General features: G+C 39.5%; 1 protein-coding gene across 1 annotated transcript in view; it reads left to right on the top strand.

The window, feature by feature from the left end:
• FBN1 (fibrillin 1) overlaps positions 1 to 20,421 on the top strand; it is a 155,834-nt gene that overhangs the window by 118,000 nt on the left and 17,413 nt on the right. The window contains exons 34-50 of the mRNA XM_068410939.1: positions 303 to 428; positions 1,992 to 2,114; positions 2,717 to 2,839; positions 3,737 to 3,901; positions 4,289 to 4,357; positions 4,469 to 4,594; positions 5,928 to 6,050; positions 6,699 to 6,857; positions 7,803 to 7,874; positions 10,126 to 10,251; positions 10,929 to 11,051; positions 14,066 to 14,191; positions 14,969 to 15,085; positions 15,496 to 15,624; positions 15,897 to 16,016; positions 16,472 to 16,597; positions 18,636 to 18,785. Of these exons, the coding sequence (XP_068267040.1) occupies positions 303 to 428; positions 1,992 to 2,114; positions 2,717 to 2,839; positions 3,737 to 3,901; positions 4,289 to 4,357; positions 4,469 to 4,594; positions 5,928 to 6,050; positions 6,699 to 6,857; positions 7,803 to 7,874; positions 10,126 to 10,251; positions 10,929 to 11,051; positions 14,066 to 14,191; positions 14,969 to 15,085; positions 15,496 to 15,624; positions 15,897 to 16,016; positions 16,472 to 16,597; positions 18,636 to 18,785 (2,103 nt within the window). The remainder of the gene's footprint in view (positions 1 to 302; positions 429 to 1,991; positions 2,115 to 2,716; positions 2,840 to 3,736; positions 3,902 to 4,288; positions 4,358 to 4,468; positions 4,595 to 5,927; positions 6,051 to 6,698; positions 6,858 to 7,802; positions 7,875 to 10,125; positions 10,252 to 10,928; positions 11,052 to 14,065; positions 14,192 to 14,968; positions 15,086 to 15,495; positions 15,625 to 15,896; positions 16,017 to 16,471; positions 16,598 to 18,635; positions 18,786 to 20,421) is intronic.

Genomic DNA, 20,421 nt, shown 5'->3' with positions numbered 1-20,421 from the left:
TTCCGAGTCTAAATTTGACCCTGTGTACTGCCTCCAATTGTTATTGACTGTAGTTACTTTAGGAGTCTCTACCTCTCTCTGATTTTCCTTTTGATTAGAAGCTGTATTTTCAACATGTAGGGAATACACCGAGTTGTTACATGTAATAGCCTCTGCATATAACTAGAATGCAATTTCTTCTGCAAGTGTTCAGAGCTAATAGAATAATAAAAATCCTTGGAACACTGCATGCTTCAGCTGAAACAAATGTTAGTGAGAAAGCCGTGTTTACTGTAAACCTTCAATTTTTCTTCCTTTTACAGACCTCGATGAATGCTCAGAAAACTTGAATCTCTGTGAAAATGGACAGTGCCTCAATGCCCCTGGAGGCTATCGCTGTGAATGTGATATGGGATTTTTGCCAAGTCCAGATGGGAAAGCATGTGAAGGTAATTCTCTGTAAGCTTTAAACAGCACTCAACAAATTCTGCCTTGATAATATTTTATGTTTGAAAAATTTTACGATTGTTTGCACTTGTGGTTGTACTGAGAACTGCATGAAAATTGTCAATGATAGTTGCTTTTTTTCCATTTATACATTTATTATGGGCCTCTAAGTGTTCATCTACCTATTGTATATCGAGAGAACAGCTTTTTGGAGCCTATCTTACGACATATTATTTGTGGGTCTGATTGGTGATCCAAGTGGCACTGTCAGCTGCCATTTTGTCTTGGTCAGTTTGTACCCAGTTCTTAATTTTATTCATAACAGTTAAACAGGAAGTTGTTGCTTTGCCTTGGTGTATATGAACCTGAAAAACACTGATTTGGTAGCTGGCACAAGTAAACATGCTTTGAGGACTTCTGTGAGGTGCAGAATCAGAGTCTGAAGCCTTGCAGAAAATTTATACGATCACCAAAAAAAAAAAAATCCCATCAGTATTTGTTCAGTTTTGAAAGTGAGTTGTCAGTTAACTGTTTACAGCTCTTTCATAAGAGCTTTGCATATGCAGAGATTCACAAAAATCAAATAATAAAAATGTTACCAACATAATTAAGGTCATATATTTGATTGTAACTTTTGAAATCCTCAGTTGATGTAACGCTAATCCATTAAGTCAGTCGATAAGCAACAGACATATCGTCTGACATAGTAATAACTCATAGTAACTGGTATTTGATTGAGTTCATAAGTACGTCACTATAAATAGGATTTTTTCCCCTGAAGAGTGTTCTGTGTATTTTTTTTAGTAATCTACCAAGAGAAATAATTTGAGAGTGAATTTTTGTGTAAACTAAAACAATATTACGTTTTGTACTGTTTCATGAAACAATTTACTTTCAAACCTTTTAGCTGACTTTAAATAGCTTATACAGAGCCTAGCTCCTGTTGCTAAAACAGACTTTCCTTGATGTCTCAGATGTGTACACTAAATGCAGTATTTTAAGGTCCTTTGTAAATACACACTTTTTTATTGTATCAAATTGGTTGTTCTTCATGCAGTGCATACGGCTTTCAGTAAATACTGGATCAGGTGCAATGATTTGGATAAAAGGCACAAAAGTGAGCTCTGCTTGCCAAACCTGAGATCTGTCAAATGCAGAAACCTGAAGATGAGCATTAAGTTCACCTTTGGGCACAAGCTTTTCCTTTGCTGACGTCCAGGTTTCTGCAGATGACTGCTGATTTAGAATGAGCTTCATTTTTTAAAGCATATCTTCTGCCATGTTTAATTTTGCTACTTGTCAGATTAGCCCGCTAATAAGCTCAGATTGTTTCTGGCATGGCTTCCAGTGACACTGGAAGGAGCCTTTTGCCCAAAAAAGAAGTTATGGATTAGGTTTCTTAGGCTCCAAACATAAATGTTGCATGTTATTTTTTCTGGTCTTACAGAGTGTGCAGGAGCAGTTGGCTTCCAGATTCATGTTTTCTGAACCTTTTTGCTGTTCTCTGGCTATATCTTAAAAAGATAAGGAAACCTCACGTTTTTCTCCTCCTGTTTCTCTATTAGATATTGACGAGTGCTCACTTCCTAACATCTGTGTCTACGGTACTTGTCATAACCTCCCTGGACTTTTCCGATGCGAGTGTGAAGTGGGCTATGAATTGGACAGAAGTGGTGGTAACTGCACAGGTAAAGATAATTTTGAAAAACATGCTTTTTCATTTTCTGTTAGTGTCGTGGTCAGCTCCTTAGGAAATTCTTTTAAAAAGCTATACAAATCAGACTGGGTATGGGAAAATATAGAGTTCCCTACTGTATAACACAGGGTTCTCCTTCTCGCCTTTTCTACACTCCTCTTTCCCCTTCTTGGTCAACCTCTGATACCCCATTAGCTTAAGAGAAGAAGCGGAAAAACAGAGCAGAGATAACCCTTCTGTCTGTCCACATCTCCCAGGTGGAGATGTGTTGTGCTTTGTAGTTTCCATTCACAGTACTGGATGGTAAGCTATGACCTTGTGGTGTATTTTTCCCTTAAGTATTTTTTTAGTGCTTTATATGAATCCTAGTTCACAGATTGGTTTTCCAGGAAAAACACTTCCCCCCCGCCACCAAAATGATGAATTCATCTCAGACTACTGTTTTTTTTAAATGTGTATGTATTTTATAGAGCTTTCTGGAGATGTGTATGTCATAACCAATCGATTTGTGGTGGTCCGCCTGTGTTACCTGATATATTGATGGCTTGCACTGTCCTCGAGTATTTGCTTACCATGTGCTGTTTTTTCTTGCAGATGTTAATGAATGTGCAGATCCCACAACCTGCATTAGTGGCACATGTGTCAATACTGCTGGTAGTTACACCTGTGAGTGCCCTCCGGATTTTGAGCTGAATCCCACCCGAGTTGGATGCGTTGGTAAGGGACCACTCCTTATGTTATTTACAAGTAAAGTTCTACACAGGGACTGCAAGGCTAACTCCTTAGGAATAAAGTCCCAGGAAAAGAGAGTTCGTTGTCATGGAAAACGGCTGGAACAGGCTCTCCAACTCCCACCCCACTGCTCCAGGCTTAGAAGTTGTAATAGTACAGCAGGAGTATGTCCAGAGTGATGTAGCATGCCAGCAGTGCCCGGCTGCCAGAACCAGTTCCTTGGGGCTTGTTACAGCTGTCCACAATTTACAGCAGGCATGAGACAATTTTAAATTTCAACAAGCTTAAACCAACATCCAGCTGGCCCCAAAATGGCAGGCAAATCAAGTTGCGGCATAAAGCCACCCATGCTCTTGGAGCATTGAGTGCAACTTGGCTAGGTGCAGCTTCATGACTGATGGAAATGCTCTTGTGTTAAGCTCCAGCTGCTTGGTAATCCTCTGATATTTTTTGGCTTTTGTTTGTTTAAGAGGGCATAGGGACGCTGCTCAAATTCAAATGTATTTGAAATTCCTAACACTTAGTAGACGCTTTTGTGCTTATTAACCTCAAGGAGAGGAGAAAGCCATGGGTTTCTGGAACTGGAAGAATGTACAAATGCGGGTGAAAATGTGAATTAAAATGAGAAAAGGCCTGGTTGAACTGCCCTTGGTCATGCTGAATAAATTCCCTACTTTGTGAGAAGTCCAACAAAGCCAAGGGATGGGGCACCACCGTCCTATCTAAGTGGGAAAATCTGGGCCTTCCTGGACAACACAAGCTACTTTCTTTGGCTGTCCTACAAGAAATGAGAGCCATCTAAAGGTATCCCTCATCCTGAGATGATGTGTTGTGTTTTCTTCTCTCATAAGATGTGTCTGTCATTATGTGCATTCTGAATAGATACGCGATCTGGCAACTGCTACCTGGACATTAAAACTCGTGGAGATAACGGTGGCACCTTCTGCAGCAATGAGATCGGAGTGGGTGTTTCCAAGGCCTCCTGTTGCTGCTCCCTGGGAAAAGCTTGGGGAGTTCCCTGTGAGCATTGCCCACTTGTGAACACAAGTAAGTCAGCTTTCCTGGGTTAAACACAACAATATAATGTGTTTGTTGGATTCTTTCCAAATTTAGCCAAGTAACTCAAATAGCAGTGTAATCATTTATTGTGTACCTGCAGGGGACAGATTTCCACTGGTCTTAACCAAAAAGTCTTTCAAAAAGAATATTTAGTCAGAATATTATTATCACTTCTGAGCAAGTTTGCTGTTACACAAAAAAATATGTTATGACATAGAATAGCAGTTGATGTTACAGAGGAAAACCTAATGTTTATATATGGTTACTTTGTTACCTTACTTTTAAATTACCTGTAGTAATCTGATTAATTTTCAAAAATAATTGTGCTGAAAATGTTTCTGCTATTTTGGGTTCATAAATCTGTTTTGTTTTCAGCTGAATATAAGGTTCTTTGCCCTGGAGGGGAAGGGTTCCGACCAAACCCTATCACAGTTATATTAGAAGGTAATGTTTACATTTTCCTATACTTACACGTCTAAAATTATGAAACTCTTCAGTGAGTGTTGTTTTTAATGGGAAAGCATGAGTGAAATGTTTGTGCTTTTGTTTGAACAGATATTGATGAATGTCAAGAACTGCCTGGACTTTGCCAAGGAGGAAAATGTATTAATACATTTGGTAGCTTCCAGTGTCAGTGTCCATCAGGGTACTATTTGAATGAAGAGACTCGAGTGTGCGATGGTACGTAGCCTTCACTTAACTAGTCTTCTGCTTTTATTCTTAGAAAATGATGACAGATCAATATGCAGAAGAATTAATCTGTCCTTGAAAAGGAGCATAACCAGACCAGGCAGTATAAAGCTTAAGGGTGGGAAAATTGGAACAAGTTGAAGCCTTGCATTGAGAGAGAGAAAATTCCTTCTTGACCATGTTGAAATATATGCAAATTTTTGTTTAAATTGATCAGATTTTTATCAAAACCAGAAAACCCAACAGGTTTTTTTTAAGTAAAAGATAATTTACTAACCAGCTGTAAAAAACAGCTGTTTGGTAAAGGGTAATGAATAAACAGTTGCATAAAGCGCAGACTTGCCCGGTGAGTCTGCTGGGCTGGTTACAGTGTGTCCATACCTTGTTTTCCACTGCTTATTTTCTCTCCTGCTGATCTCAATGTCCAGTTGAAAATCCTGGTTGTACTGCAAAACATTTTCCTTCCCCTACCACAGTCAGTAGTACATGTTAATCACATCACATGCACCTGTCAGGTTGTACTGGATATAAAACTTTAAGCAACCCATCAAGTCCTTAAATTTCCCGTTGCTGTCTTCAGCCTTCCAGACTGTTAATAATGTTAATATAGTGCCTATGATGTGCCAAACCCTGCAGAACTACAGAAGATTCAGATCCTAAATTAAGGCTGAACCAAAGTGTTTCATCCATATTGTGCTTATGTGGCTCAACAAACGTTAAAGAGGAAATCTACCTCTATATTTTTCCTTTGTGGTGTATCAAAGATACTTTAAAATGATAAGGCTAATGAAATACTTTTGATCTTTTAGGAAATGAGGTGTTTTGGTGGCAGTGTTGTGTTTGGCTTTGATTGGGGTTTTTTAAACAAAGGTTAAAGTCTCTTGATGAAGTAAACATGACATCTTGTGTTGGAAAGTTGCTCACTTTCTCCAGTCAAACAGACCTGAACCATCCTATCAATCTGTTTTTAGCATCATTCCTTATGAAGATGGGCACTCCACAGGGAACAGCTTTGGTTCTTGTCCAGATCTGGAAATCCAGAATGGATGATATCCTCAAATACTATTTTTGTGCAATAGCTAAACTGCTGTCTCTGAGGTGCCTAGACATATCAGAGTTCCCCTCTTTGCATCACAGCCAGGCTTTCCATGGCCGTCACTTCCTTCTCTGTGTGGACTTCACTCCATAATGACCTCGCTCAGAACCTCTTCAGCTCTCCTCCACCAGTACCTTCCTACCTCAGGCATTACTGAGACATTCTTGTTCTCGGAAGCACAATGAGAAAGCTTCTGTGGACACTCACTGCCTTTTTGTTCTCTTCTAGATGTGAATGAGTGTGATACACCTGGCATCTGTGGACCTGGCACATGTTATAATACTGTTGGGAACTACACCTGCATCTGTCCTCCTGATTACATGCAAGTCAATGGAGGAAACAACTGCATGGGTATGGTTGGTTTTTTTTTTTTAAAGCTTTATGTTAGTGCTTTGGGCCAGGGCTTTACTAAGCACAAATCAGAACTATTTCTCTGAATCTAGTTATACAAGAATTAACTAAATGAAAGATCAAACTTCTTTCATTAATTTTATTAAACAAAGCAAGGCAGATCACTTTTAATACAGATCTTTCAGTACCTCATCAGAATTTCTCCTTTAATTTGATATTTTCTGTGTTCATCCCTTCCAAGTTTCACTTCAGCTTTAAAAGTTTCTAAATGTGAAACGCTATTAAAATTACTCAGACTTCACAGAATGAAGTCACAAGCTCTGTACAGTTCTTAGGGGGAACCATAAACAAGATCATGTTTTTCAGTGTTGGGCAAAAGGCCAATACTGAATCTTTTAATGAGTCTTATCAATTTTACAGCCGTGTTGGTTGCACTTGAATATTTATATTGCAAACACTTTTATAAATACTTTTAGAGTAATCTTCAAGGGACGAGCTGTTCTGTAGTATTCGACAGTGCTGTAGCATCTACTTGACAGGGGTCTAAAAAGTACATATTCAAAGGAGGTATTTCCTAAACCCTTCAGGTAGATCATCTTCCATAAAAGTTGCTAATGCATTGGCCTGGATTTTTCTTCATTTTCACAGACATGAGAAGAAGTCTGTGTTACAGAAATTACTATGCTGACAATCAAACCTGTGATGGTGAGCTGCTCTTTAATATGACCAAGAAAATGTGCTGCTGTTCCTACAACATTGGACGTGCGTGGAATAAGCCTTGTGAACAGTGTCCTATCCCAAGCACTGGTACGTTTTTGCATTGCAAAGCTATCTGAAAGCCTTGGTAACATCATAATTGCTATTAGTGGGTGTAACATTGTTAGAGATGCTATGTCTTTGTCTGCTCTTTTGTTCTAAAATGAAGGGATTAATTTCTTTTTTGGCCTGGAGGTGATCAGCCCTAGGCACAATGAAGGCATATGTGGAGTGGTTTGTGTTCGTGCTGCTGGGCCATGCCTCCTTTGTGACAGTTTCCCTGTCTGGGAGACTTTGTGCTGTATATTGGTTAATCTGTCTCTTTGCAAATGCTTGTTGATCCACTGTTGAGGCACTGACCATGGTTGTATTGGCATTGCTCCAACAAATATGGTGTCTGCTGTGCTGTGCCTTGACTGCTGATTGCCATAAAGGGCCTTTTGTGATAGCCAGGGGTTTACAGAGGTACCTTGGTCTCCTCTGAGAATGATCTGTGTCAAGCAGCTAAATGTAAGATGTAGGAGTTTCTGAGCTGACTGTATGGACACACAGGACTCTTCCACACTGGATAAGACTCTGCAGAGCTGAGCCCAGGACATACGACTCCGATTCGAGGTGGTTTGCTTCCAGAACAAACTTCCTAGATACTTACTTGAATAACTTTCAACTTACAGTTTGGGTTTTTAAAAGTCACATCTGGACTTGTATGCAAAAACTGTAATACACAAAGAGAAGCATAGGCAAAGCAAAATCAGCATGGGATCCCAAGCCCTCTACATCTTTTTATTTGATAATTTCAATGGCCTTTGAATGAGAAGCCAAGTGCATACGAAGCACATCGCATGGTGAGCCTCTGGGAAGGGTCTGCATACCTCTGTGTGCCCTGCAGGTGCTGAAAGAGTAGAACAGCAGCTTTCTTGGGCAAAGGATGTAATGAATTTTTGACTGTTGATCAGTTCCAAATACTATAATTGCTGCTTTGTTTTCCTGTTGCAGATGAATTCTCCACACTCTGTGGAAGTCAAAGGCCTGGCTTCTTCATTGACATCTATACAGGATTACCAGTTGGTGAGTTGTAATTTCTGTTTTGAACTGAATTCCATGCTACCTCTGCCCAGGGAAGAGGGGAGGTTTGTTTTCCCAATTATTTTTTTCATGGGAGGAATAAAGACTAAAAAGTGTAATGGAGTTCAACCCTCTGTTTAAGTCTGAGCCTGCAAACTTTCTGCGTAGCTCCTCCTAGCTGGCAGCAATGATGATTGCTGCTGGTAATCAAGGCAAAACAAAGCTCCAAAGAAACTGTAATCAGGCCTACATGAGCAGGGTACAGATACAGAGAATAAGAGGTCTGGGAGTAAGGCCAACCAGCATTTGGTCTGAGAGGAATTAGGAGTCTTTCCCTCAAACTAAAGCAGAGACTTAATCTGACTTTTCACATCGGTCCCCCCTGTGTATTGGTTTGACACAAAAATTCTTTTTTCTGCTCAGCTAGAATATTTCTCACATATGTTATTGTGTGTAACATTTGAATCGTGAGTAACAAATTGCAAAACAAAAAGAGGGAGAGAATGAGGAATTCTAAGACAAGGAGTTGACTAAATCCCTAATGGGACTCCTTTTTGTTTTTATTCACACAAAAATGCAAATAAGAAGCAGATAATGTGCCCTGTAACAAACAGAGGCAGCGTATAGGCAGTAATCAGGTGCTTTAGCATTGAGCTGTTGCTGTGATGGAGTGTTCAGCTAGTCAGATGGAAATATTTCTAGTAAAGGGGGGAATGTAATTTTTAAAGAAGTTACAGAAATGTACAGTATTTGTTATTTACCAGGTCATTTCTTAGAAGCAAAGTTTCCCCTTCTAGCTATTAGCATTAGCCCAAATTGTTGCCAAGTCTACTTGAGGTAATTGGGCCATTCATCAGCATCGGCAGGGAGACCTTGGATCATGCTACCATGCATAGGTAAAAGCTGCATTTGTAGTAGTTGACATGCATGCCAGGAGTGTTGTGGTCTGCTCTGCCTGCCTTGCCACGCCATAGAGCAATGCACGTTCAGGAGCCAACTGAAAGAGAAGGGCTGTCCCACAGAGACCACCAGTACATCCCAGTGCATGCAGCACTGTGGTGAGACTGATGCACACCCAGCTTTACACTGTGTGAATCAGACTCTCCCTGCTGCTTTGGGATCTTGGCAGGCCTCACTAGATTGTAGCACTCAACCTGCGGCTTTTGCACAGGAGTGGCTCATGTCCCTTACGTGTGTAGGCACAGGGCACAGGAACAAGGCAGCGCCCACTCTGCAGGGATAGTGCTCTGTGTACCCTGTGATATTTGGTTACACTCCTTACATGATGTTACTTTTCTGTTTGGATTAAAGTTCTATATATTTACTCCAGGTGGTTGTTTCAGAGACAGAAGTAGTTCTACTTCTACTCGTCCCTTATATAATTAGAGGACTCAGAATTACAGAATCTAATGTAGGAAATGAAGGGTTTGATCCATCAGAAAAATAAAAAAAATACATTGTCTGATGGAAATTCACGTTAGCTGACCATTTCCCACCATATTCTCTGTCTTGTGTACATCAGTGCATGTGGCAATTTTTACTAAAGGGAGAGGCTTTGGAGGAGTCTCTGAACTCTTTCATGTTGTCAGAATATTAAAGATGTGTAACGTAAGGACCCAATGGGCAAGACATATAGTTGTAATAGCAGCTGGGTTGTTTTGCTGCCAAAATCTGTTATTTAACCCAGGTGTATATAGAGCATTGGCAAACCCTGGCTGCCTGGCTTAATGAATCTAGTTAATAGCACGTTGGCAGCACTTCAGATGTTACCTGGCATTGACACTTTCAAACTGTTACATAAAAGCATGAAAGTCTTTTCAAATTAACAGGGGTAAAACAGTGCAAAACTAATTCTGACAAGTGTTTGCATTCAGTCATGCTCTCCTGTATGAATCCAAAGACAGTTACACTCTCTCTGGCTCTCCCCAATAACTCCACTTTAAGACTCAGGAAGATGAGGAGGTTCATCAGGGCTGTGGGTGGGAGACACAAGGAAGGACGTGTGCTGCCCTCTGCATTCCTATGTGTCAGGATATATATTGGCTACAGTGAAGAGTTAGAACGTGAGGAAATAGGAAATATCTATATATCTACAGTTTGGAATGACAGACTGTGTATTGCAGTTGGGAACATCTTGATGCTCACATTATACATTTGATAATTCTCTTAAGGATAGATGCATAAGGACATATTCTGTAGCAGAAGATTTCATGAAGTGCTGTTTATAAGTATTTTTAAAAATTTCTTCTTGCAGATATTGATGAATGCAGAGAGATTCCTGGAGTGTGTGAAAATGGGATCTGTATAAATATGGTTGGCAGCTTCCGATGTGAGTGTCCTGTGGGTTTCTTCTACAATGACAAGCTGCTGATCTGTGAAGGTAGAGTGCTGACCTCATTCAGAGAAATGGGATTTAACCAGCTGGTAATTCAGACATTGGCAAATCTGATATGCTTGCAAGTCATCCTTAATGAAGGGAAATACTGGTATCAGTGTAATAAGTCTATCCTAATTAAGACATTTTGAATTCTTTTGCATAGAAAATACCAGATTTTCCATCAGACATCTAAAGCCTTGAAGGAACATGACTCAGCAGTCATGGGAAGAAACATTAGTTTTCACATTTGACAGTAAAGCCAAGTAGAGAGTACTAGTCTTGAGTCAGATCATGAGCACAATTTTTTTTTAATTCCAAGATATTTTTTTCTAATGGAACAGATTTCTGTAAGTAATGTAAACACATGTTAATTTCTTTCCAGTTTAAACATCTCCTAACAATGTGTTAGTCAGTGTAATGGAGAAACTGAAGACAGCAGTATGAGTTGAATAGGAATGAATTTTACAAATGGAGCATGTGGGTTTGGGATAATTTTGGGGACATACCTAAATGTGACCCAGTATCTATTTTCATCAATATATCTATTTTTTCAGAATTAGAAAGAAATTCCGATATTTGGGTAAGGTAATGCTCTTCCTTCACAGTAAAAACAAAGTAGTTTTGACATCTTTCTAGTGCCAGCTTACCGTAACAATCAAATTCCATTTTTGTATTGACAGATATTGATGAATGCCAAAACGGACCAGTGTGTCAGCAAAATGCAGAATGTGTCAACACAGCTGGTAGCTACCGTTGTGACTGTAAACCTGGCTACAGGTTCACATCAACTGGCCGCTGCACCGGTGAGTACTCTGGCTTCTTTGAGGGTCTGCAAAAAGTAGATTTTAAAAGTACAAAAAAAAGGCCTATCTCCTCTTCAGAAAGGTCTTATACCAGGAGATGATCTGAGCTCCAGGAACCCTCCTCTTAAAGCCTTTTAGGGCATCGCATAAACATTCTGGTAATTCCCGGAAGACTTAATGGGCCGATCACACAGAAGCATAAATGAGAGTTAATCACCTGAGTAGGTGTTTGTCTTCCACTTTATCCCAGCCAAGTGCAAACATTTTTCTTTAGCCCATGTCATGTCTCGGGAGGGAAGATCAATTGATTCAGTACCTTTTGACTAACTATTTTCTGACACTAAAAATTCAGTTGTGTTCCTGACAGGGACCTTCTTCTGCATAAATTCTTTGATTTTCATTATAATTTGCTAGGTGTGTTTTAGCACTTTATTTGCCACTTGTATTTTTACAAATAAATCACAGCTTCCTGGGGTCCCTGCTGATAAGGTGGACTTATCTGCTAGGCCATATGCAATAACTAACTTAAAAAGCTTATTGTTAAACTTCCTAACTTTTATGTGGATTTAAACAGGCCCTTGAACGTTATTTTTAAATACTCAGAGACTACAGTTCTCTAATCTATTTGCTCTTTCTTCTAATATCGTAGTCCAGAGGGGCATTCATGTTATCTTGATTACTTGAAGAATTGCAGATTTTAAAGACTGCTGTGAGCCAAGCAGCTGTAAATATTATATACATTTCTGAACAAAATAATAATTACAAAGGAAACTGGTAACATTTTCCTTGGGTTTTTGCTTCTGAGTACTTGAGGTTTAGGAAGTGTACTTTTCCCTGCAGTGCAGTTTTTTCATTGTTTCATGTGACCCTTGAGGGAAAAGGGTGTAGGGGCAACCAGAACACTACTATGAGAACAAAAACTTTGTTTTGTTAAGCTATGCAGTGGCACATGTAAATATTCAATATGTTCCTAATGTAATTGTTGTTGTTATGGGTTCATTACAGCAGTACAGGAAGAGCCAAGGAATGTTCTGATATGGGTTACAATACCCAACATGAATTGGCACAAAGAGTAATACTTCCCTGTATTTTGCTCTGATTTTATATTTAGTGAAAATAAAGTTACACAATTAGAGTCAAAATAAAAGTGGTTGATAAAGTACTTAATCCAGCAAGGAAAGGAAATTCCCAACCACTCTGAGAGCAAAGAGTGCTAAGCACCTTGCAGTATTGGATCAATCATGCTACTGTATGGAAGATGATCACGCCCCAATAGTTTATATGCTATTGAATCAAAACTGATGTATCACAGCCCACTAATACTATAAGTACTGCATTTATCTTACTATCAAAACAGCTTTCTTCTGGTGCTATCTATTGCGGTATAATAAATAATTTTTCATATAAACTAATTTTTGGCACTTAAGACAATTCTACCTCCCAATTTTTTAAAAAGGTACAATGTTCTCTCTTTACCCCAAAAGAAGTGACTTTTCCCTGGGCCTTTAATTCGCTATTCATTTGCCCACAGGGCACCAAAAAGAGTCACAGTTTTTCTTTCATCTCTTGACCTGAGAAGATTAGGAGTTCTTCAGACAGCATGTTATCTAGCACTGGTTTCCTTTCTGCCTCCTTTAGACTCTCATTAGCAGCAGACTCATTAATAACATTGGTCCTCAGTGAACACCCATCCAAAGTTACTAATGGCCCCAGTTGATGTACAGTAGTCCTGGGAACGGGGGCTATTGGGATTATCCATGTGCTAAGTGGAGTGTAGAGAGGAGGCAGTAGAGGCAGGAAAACAAGATTTAGTACCTGAAGTTCTTTGCGATTAGGAACAACTTGACTCTTAGTTTTGGAAGGAACTGGGGATGGTTTGGTAAGAAACTGCATCTGCTTTGCTTAGATTGCATGTAAAATAAAATTACTGAACACTAAAATTGAATCAATTCTAATATAAGCTTATGGCAGCACCTCAGTTCTCGTATTTTGGAGCTGCAGCAGACAAAATGCCAGGAAGCATATTGAATAAAACCAGCTCTTGTTGGTGATGAGGTCAACAGAAAGACCTCATTTGATTCATGTTTCTGATTTGTTATGTGAAAAAATGTGCTGGACAGCAAACATTTTGTTCTTTGACATTTTGTTTCACTTACTATTGATAAAATCCTGGATTCAGCCTGAAAGCATTGGTAGCAAGAGTAGTAGGAAGCAGTGAGCTGTTGAACTAGTGTAATAGATGCCCTGCTATTGTAAGACAGCGTATCACATGCTGGTAGGATAGCTTTCCCCATCTCTGTCTGCGGAACTGTGCAGTTGAGTGCTGCTGTTGGCAAGATATTTTCTGACTCCATGTAGCAGTAACTCTTCTTGCTGTTTGAGCTTTGTCCAGTTCACAGGATCATCGCATTGCATGAGGCATGGATGTTACAACACATATATATATATATACATGTACCCATTTTATCTCTGCAGAATGAGTAGATAAATCTATAATGTGTTTTATCTCTCTGTAAGCTTAGTGAGAAAAGTGTGGGATTCATCTCCCTTTCTGTTTTGTATGACCTCTGTGAGTGAAGCAATTTGTGCTATAATCAAATGTAGCTAAAAGCAGATAGTTGCTTTCATGAGAAGGATACAAATTGTGATTTGTATGTGACTTTCATATTTGCTGCATAGTCAATGCAGAGCACTCAGAAATCTCCCCATACAATTTTATGTCATTAATTCTGCTTTTCAAAGCCATAGCAATATGCTTCCCCTCCAGCAAGAATTTGTGTAGTGTTTTACACTAAATTTCTTTCAGCTCCACAAATGTTGGAAAAGGTAATTTGCAAGCAAATAGCCCCTATTCTGAGATTTACTTTAGTAATGCTTTTGTCATTAATAAATTAAAAATACTGTGTTAAATTAAGGCCGTGCACTGGATTCTAGCTATCATGATTGCTGCTAATGCATCTTTCCAGCCCTGTAGTTTAGAGGCCTTAACTTTCGCTGTGCCTCTTTATTTTTAGATCGGAATGAATGTCAAGAAATTCCCAATATCTGCAGCCACGGGCAGTGTATTGACACTGTTGGAAGTTTCTACTGCATTTGTCACAATGGATTCAAGACCAATGATGACAGAACAATGTGTATAGGCAAGTATATCAAATTAAGCTGTACTTAGGCTTCTATTAAGGTAGTTAGTAAGTCTATCCTCTGCAAGAACTGAGATTGTGAGCAGTTTACCACCAGGCAAAGGTGCAAAACCACCATAGCTGGCAATTAGAGATGAAAGGAAGCTGATAATGAATGAAGAACATCTCATTACAGTAGAGTGAACCTTTAGAAATACATATCCTGTCTAATGAACTGCTAATGCTTTCATTTTTCAGGAAAATGTTCCATTCTTAGGATTTTCTGAAGCATTTTGTCTAATTTATTCCTTTAAGCAAGAAATGTAATAGATGAATATTGCAATGCAGCTATTGTATACAGCCTACTTGTTAACAGAGTAACTGAAGGGTAGATTTCGTGCCAGAAAAGCGCCCTTTTCAGAAACAGAGTCATCTTCATAAAGAAGGAAACACTGTATTTAACCTGTTCACAGCTGTTAATGTAGTGTCTGTTGTCTGAGCAAGATGAGGACATTTCAGAACGCTTATGATTAAAGATAGCTTAGAATTCCTTTGGGAAGGGTGAGATAGGAGCCACAGGTAAGATAAATGATTGTTGGACCCTTGATTATTTTTGTAAATGTTAATATTGAGGGTATAAACCTGTGTAAAATCCTCTTTTGGGGAGATAACGACAGTCTTTCCCTTCTATTCACTCTCTTAGCAGTGGATTATTTCTCTTGCCTGTGGGCTAGCTACAGGCTTTCCTTTCCCCATCAGTGATTAAAATTCTTGCTGCTTGTTTTTTCTCCTTCGTAGATATTAACGAGTGTGAGAGAGACGCCTGTGGCAACGGAACCTGCAGAAACACCATTGGCTCTTTCAACTGCCGCTGCAATTTGGGATTCATCCTGTCACACAACAATGACTGCATAGGTAAGGAGTGCAGAGACCAGTTACGTGTTTCTAAGACTTTCTACTTCTAATGAAAGTACCGTTAGTAACGTCTTCTCTGTTGGGTTAGGATTGCACCTTACATGGTCTGCGTGATTAAAGACAAAACATGATTTCTTCAGTCTGAAAAGGCCTCATTGGTTATGCACTCCTCACTTTTCCATAGCTACTTAAATGTTTGCATGTGATAAGTGCCATTCCTTTTTTTACACTTGCTTTGACAATCTTACAACATAGACCAATATTGATATTTTTCCCTCACTTGCTTTTGAAACGAGATGATTTATGTATTATCAGTTACTGTGCCGATATAGTGGAAACAGAAATCTCACCTACATGATTTCACTTGTTGCAGGTGTTTGTTATATATCTTTCAATGTTATTTTTCTTAGATGTGGACGAGTGTGCAAGCGGAAATGGAATGCTGTGCAGGAACGGTCAGTGTGTGAACACGATCGGGTCCTTCCAGTGTCTTTGCAATGATGGCTATGAGGTGGCTCTGGATGGAAGGACTTGTGTTGGTGAGTGCTTTCTTTTAGGGTAGAAAAAAAGTTCAGCAAACCTTGAGATATTCTTAGTAAAACAGTAGAAGAGGTCAGAGGAAACTGTCACAATGTCATCATTGTACCTAGCAGAAGAAAACAATGACAAGAGGAAGAGAAGAAGACTCTTCTCCTGCTCGTGGGGCAGTTCCACCATCAGTTTGATGGAATCACAATTAAAGCAGCCTCAGCCACAGATTTATTGAGATAACAGCAATTATCTCAAATAAATTGTCTTTCTTTTCTTTTAGATGTCAACGAGTGTGCACTGGAGCCTGGAAAATGCTCACCAGGCACATGTCAGAACTTAGATGGGTCATTCAGATGTATCTGTCCTCCTGGATATGTCCTGCAGAATGACAAATGTGAAGGTGTGTATAGAACATTCCTTTTTCTCTCCCATTTCCTATCTACTCAGAGTTGTTACCACTTTCCTCTCCAACTAAACATGAGTAATGTTTAGTCTTTTGTGGCAGCGTACAGTTCTGAACTGTAGCCACTAGTAAGCCACTCACTTCCCAGAAAAAGTCTCACCAACTTTTATTTGAACCAGAACTACCTGATCTGATCCCAAGAAAAATCTAATCCCGGGCTGTTTGGTTGATGGTACGTTGCTGAGGTTTGCCCACTGCATGAGGATTTGAAAACTAACCCTAGATTCTGCACCTGGATTTCTTGTTCCTCTTTCTGTCTTTTCCTTTTTGTTTGACATTTTTGTTTTTCAAATCAGTTAGATATGAGTGGTGATGTAACGTTGCATTTTATGTAGTACAGCTGCCAGTGTAGATATTTTTATTTCTCATCTATTTAATAACTTTTCTTACAGACATTGATGAGTGTGTGGAACAGCCAGAAATTTGTGCCCTGGGCACATGCAGCAACACTCCAGGCAGTTTCAAATGTCTGTGTCCAGAAGGCTTTGTGTTGTCTTCCACAGGAAGGCGATGCCAAGGTAAGTTAATTCCTATTTTCTGGCATTTCAAAATTTGTTTGCTGTTTTATAAAGGCCTTATTAGCTGCCTGTTTCTAATATAACTAGGAGACTCTGGACTCAAAACAGTGTTTTTCACAAGGAAAACATGATAATTCTATAGTTGCGGACAGGTTCTGGCTTGCCCTAACATCTGTTTGTCATTAAAGAGAACATTGTAATAAAAGCTGCAAAGATAATGTTAAATGCACCAGGTTAAGTGAGGAAATTATGTTGCCCTGCAGCCCTTTCTTGCACCCCTGGAAGAAATGTTGAGGCTACTTGGACTCTGTATAGACTGTGACATGTCTGACACAGAGATGGAGCACAAACACAGAGAGGAGGCTACTGCAATGCACTGCTGAAGGCAGCATTTCCAGGAATAAGGCTGTTCTTAGCACTTACCAAATTCTCCATAACACTTGTTATATGCTATTCCTCTCCACAAATGTGTGGGTGGAAAAAAGATCAATGGAAGAAATTTGCAAACAGTGTTGTGTGGACAATAAGCACTCATCTACTTAGAAAAGTCAGAAGCATCTTTTGGCTTCCAGGTTACCACATACACTGTTCAGAGCCTAAACATGGTCACTAAGACAGAAATCAGATGCTAAAAGTTGAACATCTAGTAATGAAAAGCCACAGGTTAGTTTATTTTGTGGATAAAAAACAAGCGCAGCAAATTAGGGAGTGAGTTATTTTAAAGACTTTGGAAATTATTAAATAGATACATCATTAAATGTCCTATACACAGTGTGCACAGTGGGAACCACTGATGAGTAAGACCTTTATAAGGACCTCTGTAGTTATGCTTGGCACAGAACAGTGATGCTTGTTGACACCATAGTGAGTTCTTCACTTCACAGTGGGCTAAATGAAACTGTGGTTTTGTTAAAAATGAATCCAACCTGCAGTAAACGTTCATCCAAGTCTCCAAACCACCATGCAGTTTGGCAGTTACTTCACTCAACTTCAAGAAAGTAGCATGACTGTTTTAACTGTGCTTTTGTAGCTTGTATAAACGAGATTTCTTCAGTCTGTGAGGGTGGTGTTCTCTTCAGGTAAGGAAAAAAAATAACAAAAAAAAAAAAACAAGGAAAAAAATCACAAAAAAAAAACACCAAGGAAAAAAATCATAAAAAAGAATGCAGCTTAATCTTCTCCTTTATGAAAACAGACCACTGTTTCACACACAATGTCAGAGGAAAATGCACACTTGTGTGTATGAACTCTAAGTGTGCTTCTCCCCATCCCCTGGTGAAGACTGTTTTTTTCAAGTATCTCAGGCCTAACAAAGTTTTGTTTAAAACTTCCCATTACCTAGGACTTTTGTAAAATCTGGACATTGCCCAGCATTGATGCTGCAGCCGGAAAACTGGATGAGCAGCTGCTTCCCCAACTGCCCTGTTGCTGTCCCCCTGCCAATGCAGGGAGCTGCCAGCTCTCTGCCTGCTGAATGCTTGTGGTCTGTGATCTCAGCTCTGCTCCAGCATCCTGGTTACACAGCTTAAGGGAGTAAAATGTAGTGCCACTGGGCTAGTTTTCTTTGTGTGTACCTCAGGGAAGAATGAGGAAGGAAAGCGATATTGAAAATTCCCTCTCATTTTAATACTACACAGTGTTATCATTGCAAGTTGATTAAAATCTCTTGACTCAAGTGATTCTTACTAATAATGGAATATAAATAAATTAAACCAATATTCAGTTTTTACAAAGAGGAGTGAGGATAAGAGAGGAGTACAGCCCTTCCATCTCTGCTGGACAAAAGAGAAAAAACCCTCCTTCTCCATGACTGAAGTAGGACACTCTATCCCATAGCTTTCCTTTACTGGGGTAGTGAGCTCCCCTCCCTCTTCAGTTCTTCCCCAGTCAGAGACAGTAATGGTCCTTCTTGACAGACTCAGATGGAAGGTGGGTGTTTTGTTGGGGGGGACTCCTGTAATTTTGCAATTAACACCTCTAAGTGGAAACTGTGCCAAAGTTACCCTAACTGCTAATAACAAGTTTTTCCTCTGTGCAGATCTGAGAGTAAGTTACTGCTTTACCAAATTTGAAGATGGAAAATGTTCTGTGCCGAAGTCCCGAAACCACTCCAAACAAGAGTGTTGCTGCGCCTTGAAGGGACAGGGATGGGGAGATCCCTGTGAACTCTGCCCAGAGGAAGCAGATGGTGCGTTACTGACTAGGTTACCTTACTGTCATGGCTCTCTGAACTGAAAGAAGGTTGGGATTCTTATAAGAAGGAATTAGGAAAAATAATTTTCTAGAGGTGTTTAACCTTAACGATTGTCATTGCTGTCTGTAAAGTAGATACCATTGCAGTCTCCGAAAACATATTCCTTGCATAGTCCAGTCTCAAGCATAGTCTTTCTTTGTTTATAAGTTTGCTAGTATGATTAGGTGCTGGGTATTTTGCTCTGGAGGTATCACATACAGAAAGCAGAAGGTAGTAAACAGGTCCTTGATAGGCTCTGAGTGAAAATACCTGCAAGACACAAATGGAACTCATGTAATTGTAAAAAAGTATAGGAATGGGTGCCATAGACATGAAAGCTAATTTAAAAAAAAAACAACAACAAAACCAAGCAGTAGAACTAGATCCACATCTGAATCACCCTGTTAGATTTTGTGACTACTTTTTGTTATTAAAAAAATCTAAATTTGCAATCTTGTCAATATGAATGACTTGCAAAAATAGCAGGGAATGACAAAACACAGGCCTTGATGAAGGAAAGCGTCCCTGGGCTGTTGCTAAAGAAACACTTTCCTTTGTTAGTATGCTTTGTAAGACTGAGTAACTAGGCATCAAGCAGGTCAACAGGCCTTTGTACCATCATGGTGCAATTTGTTGCACAGACGTTAATTCATGCTGACAAATGTGGTTAACAGCATTACTGGTTTCAGCAATACATTAACACAGTTCATTTCATTAATAAGTCATGTAGATGTTTTGCAGACAATCTTCAAAAAAGCCAAGGGAAGAAAAGAGAATCAGATGTGCCAGTTGCAATATTCCTCCTAGGCTTATTGCCTGTGCATGTTTCATTCCATTGCCATCGAGCATTTGAACCAAAGTCAGTTGGAAAAGCATGGTACACATCGCAGCATTTCCTTAAAAGTGCCAGCACATATATTTTTCACAGTCCAAACTGTTCTCAAAGGATGATATCAAGGCCATTTTTCTCATCTTTTAAAAAAGAAATAGCTTTAAGATATCTGCGTCTGGGAAATTTATGTCTTGGCATGTCATGGAGAGTGGAATTGTTTCTTTTTTTAAAAAAAATACTCTGTTGTTATCTCATGCATGCTGTCCATGGTATGCTATCTGAATGCAGGCTGGTAAGCTCGTATGCCACCTGAGTCTGCTTCTGAAGGTTTGAGCAACAGGCAGGTTTTGTGCTGCCCAGCTGCACAGGGCTGAGTTTCCCACTCAGAGCCTAGCAGAGTGCCAGACACTTCACTGCTTTCACTGCAGCTGTACGTCTTTCCTTTTGTTCAACCTCAGCAAAGATCAGCTAATGCATTTTGACTGAAGAAAGTGTAACATTTGCTATGTCTATGACTGTATTGTACTGCTGCACTGTAAACCTCTTTGCAGCCTACTGACTTCGCAAAAGAAAAAGTGAAATCTTGTCAAGGGTTCTGTGATATTCTGAGCACGGTTAGTAGAGAATATGCTCAGCAGCGTCTTGAGATGGTTTGAATTACAGTCTTGTGTCCATCCATCTGCTCAAGATACAGTTTAGAGGGGAGAGGTGGAAGGTTAGTTTCAGTTGCAAGACTTGTGTATTTTTTGTGTGTGTCAG

This window comes from Nyctibius grandis, chromosome 11, assembly GCF_013368605.1.
Source record: "Nyctibius grandis isolate bNycGra1 chromosome 11, bNycGra1.pri, whole genome shotgun sequence".
Classification (NCBI taxonomy): domain Eukaryota; kingdom Metazoa; phylum Chordata; class Aves; order Nyctibiiformes; family Nyctibiidae; genus Nyctibius; species Nyctibius grandis.
This window is presented reverse-complemented; position numbering and strand designations above follow the sequence as displayed.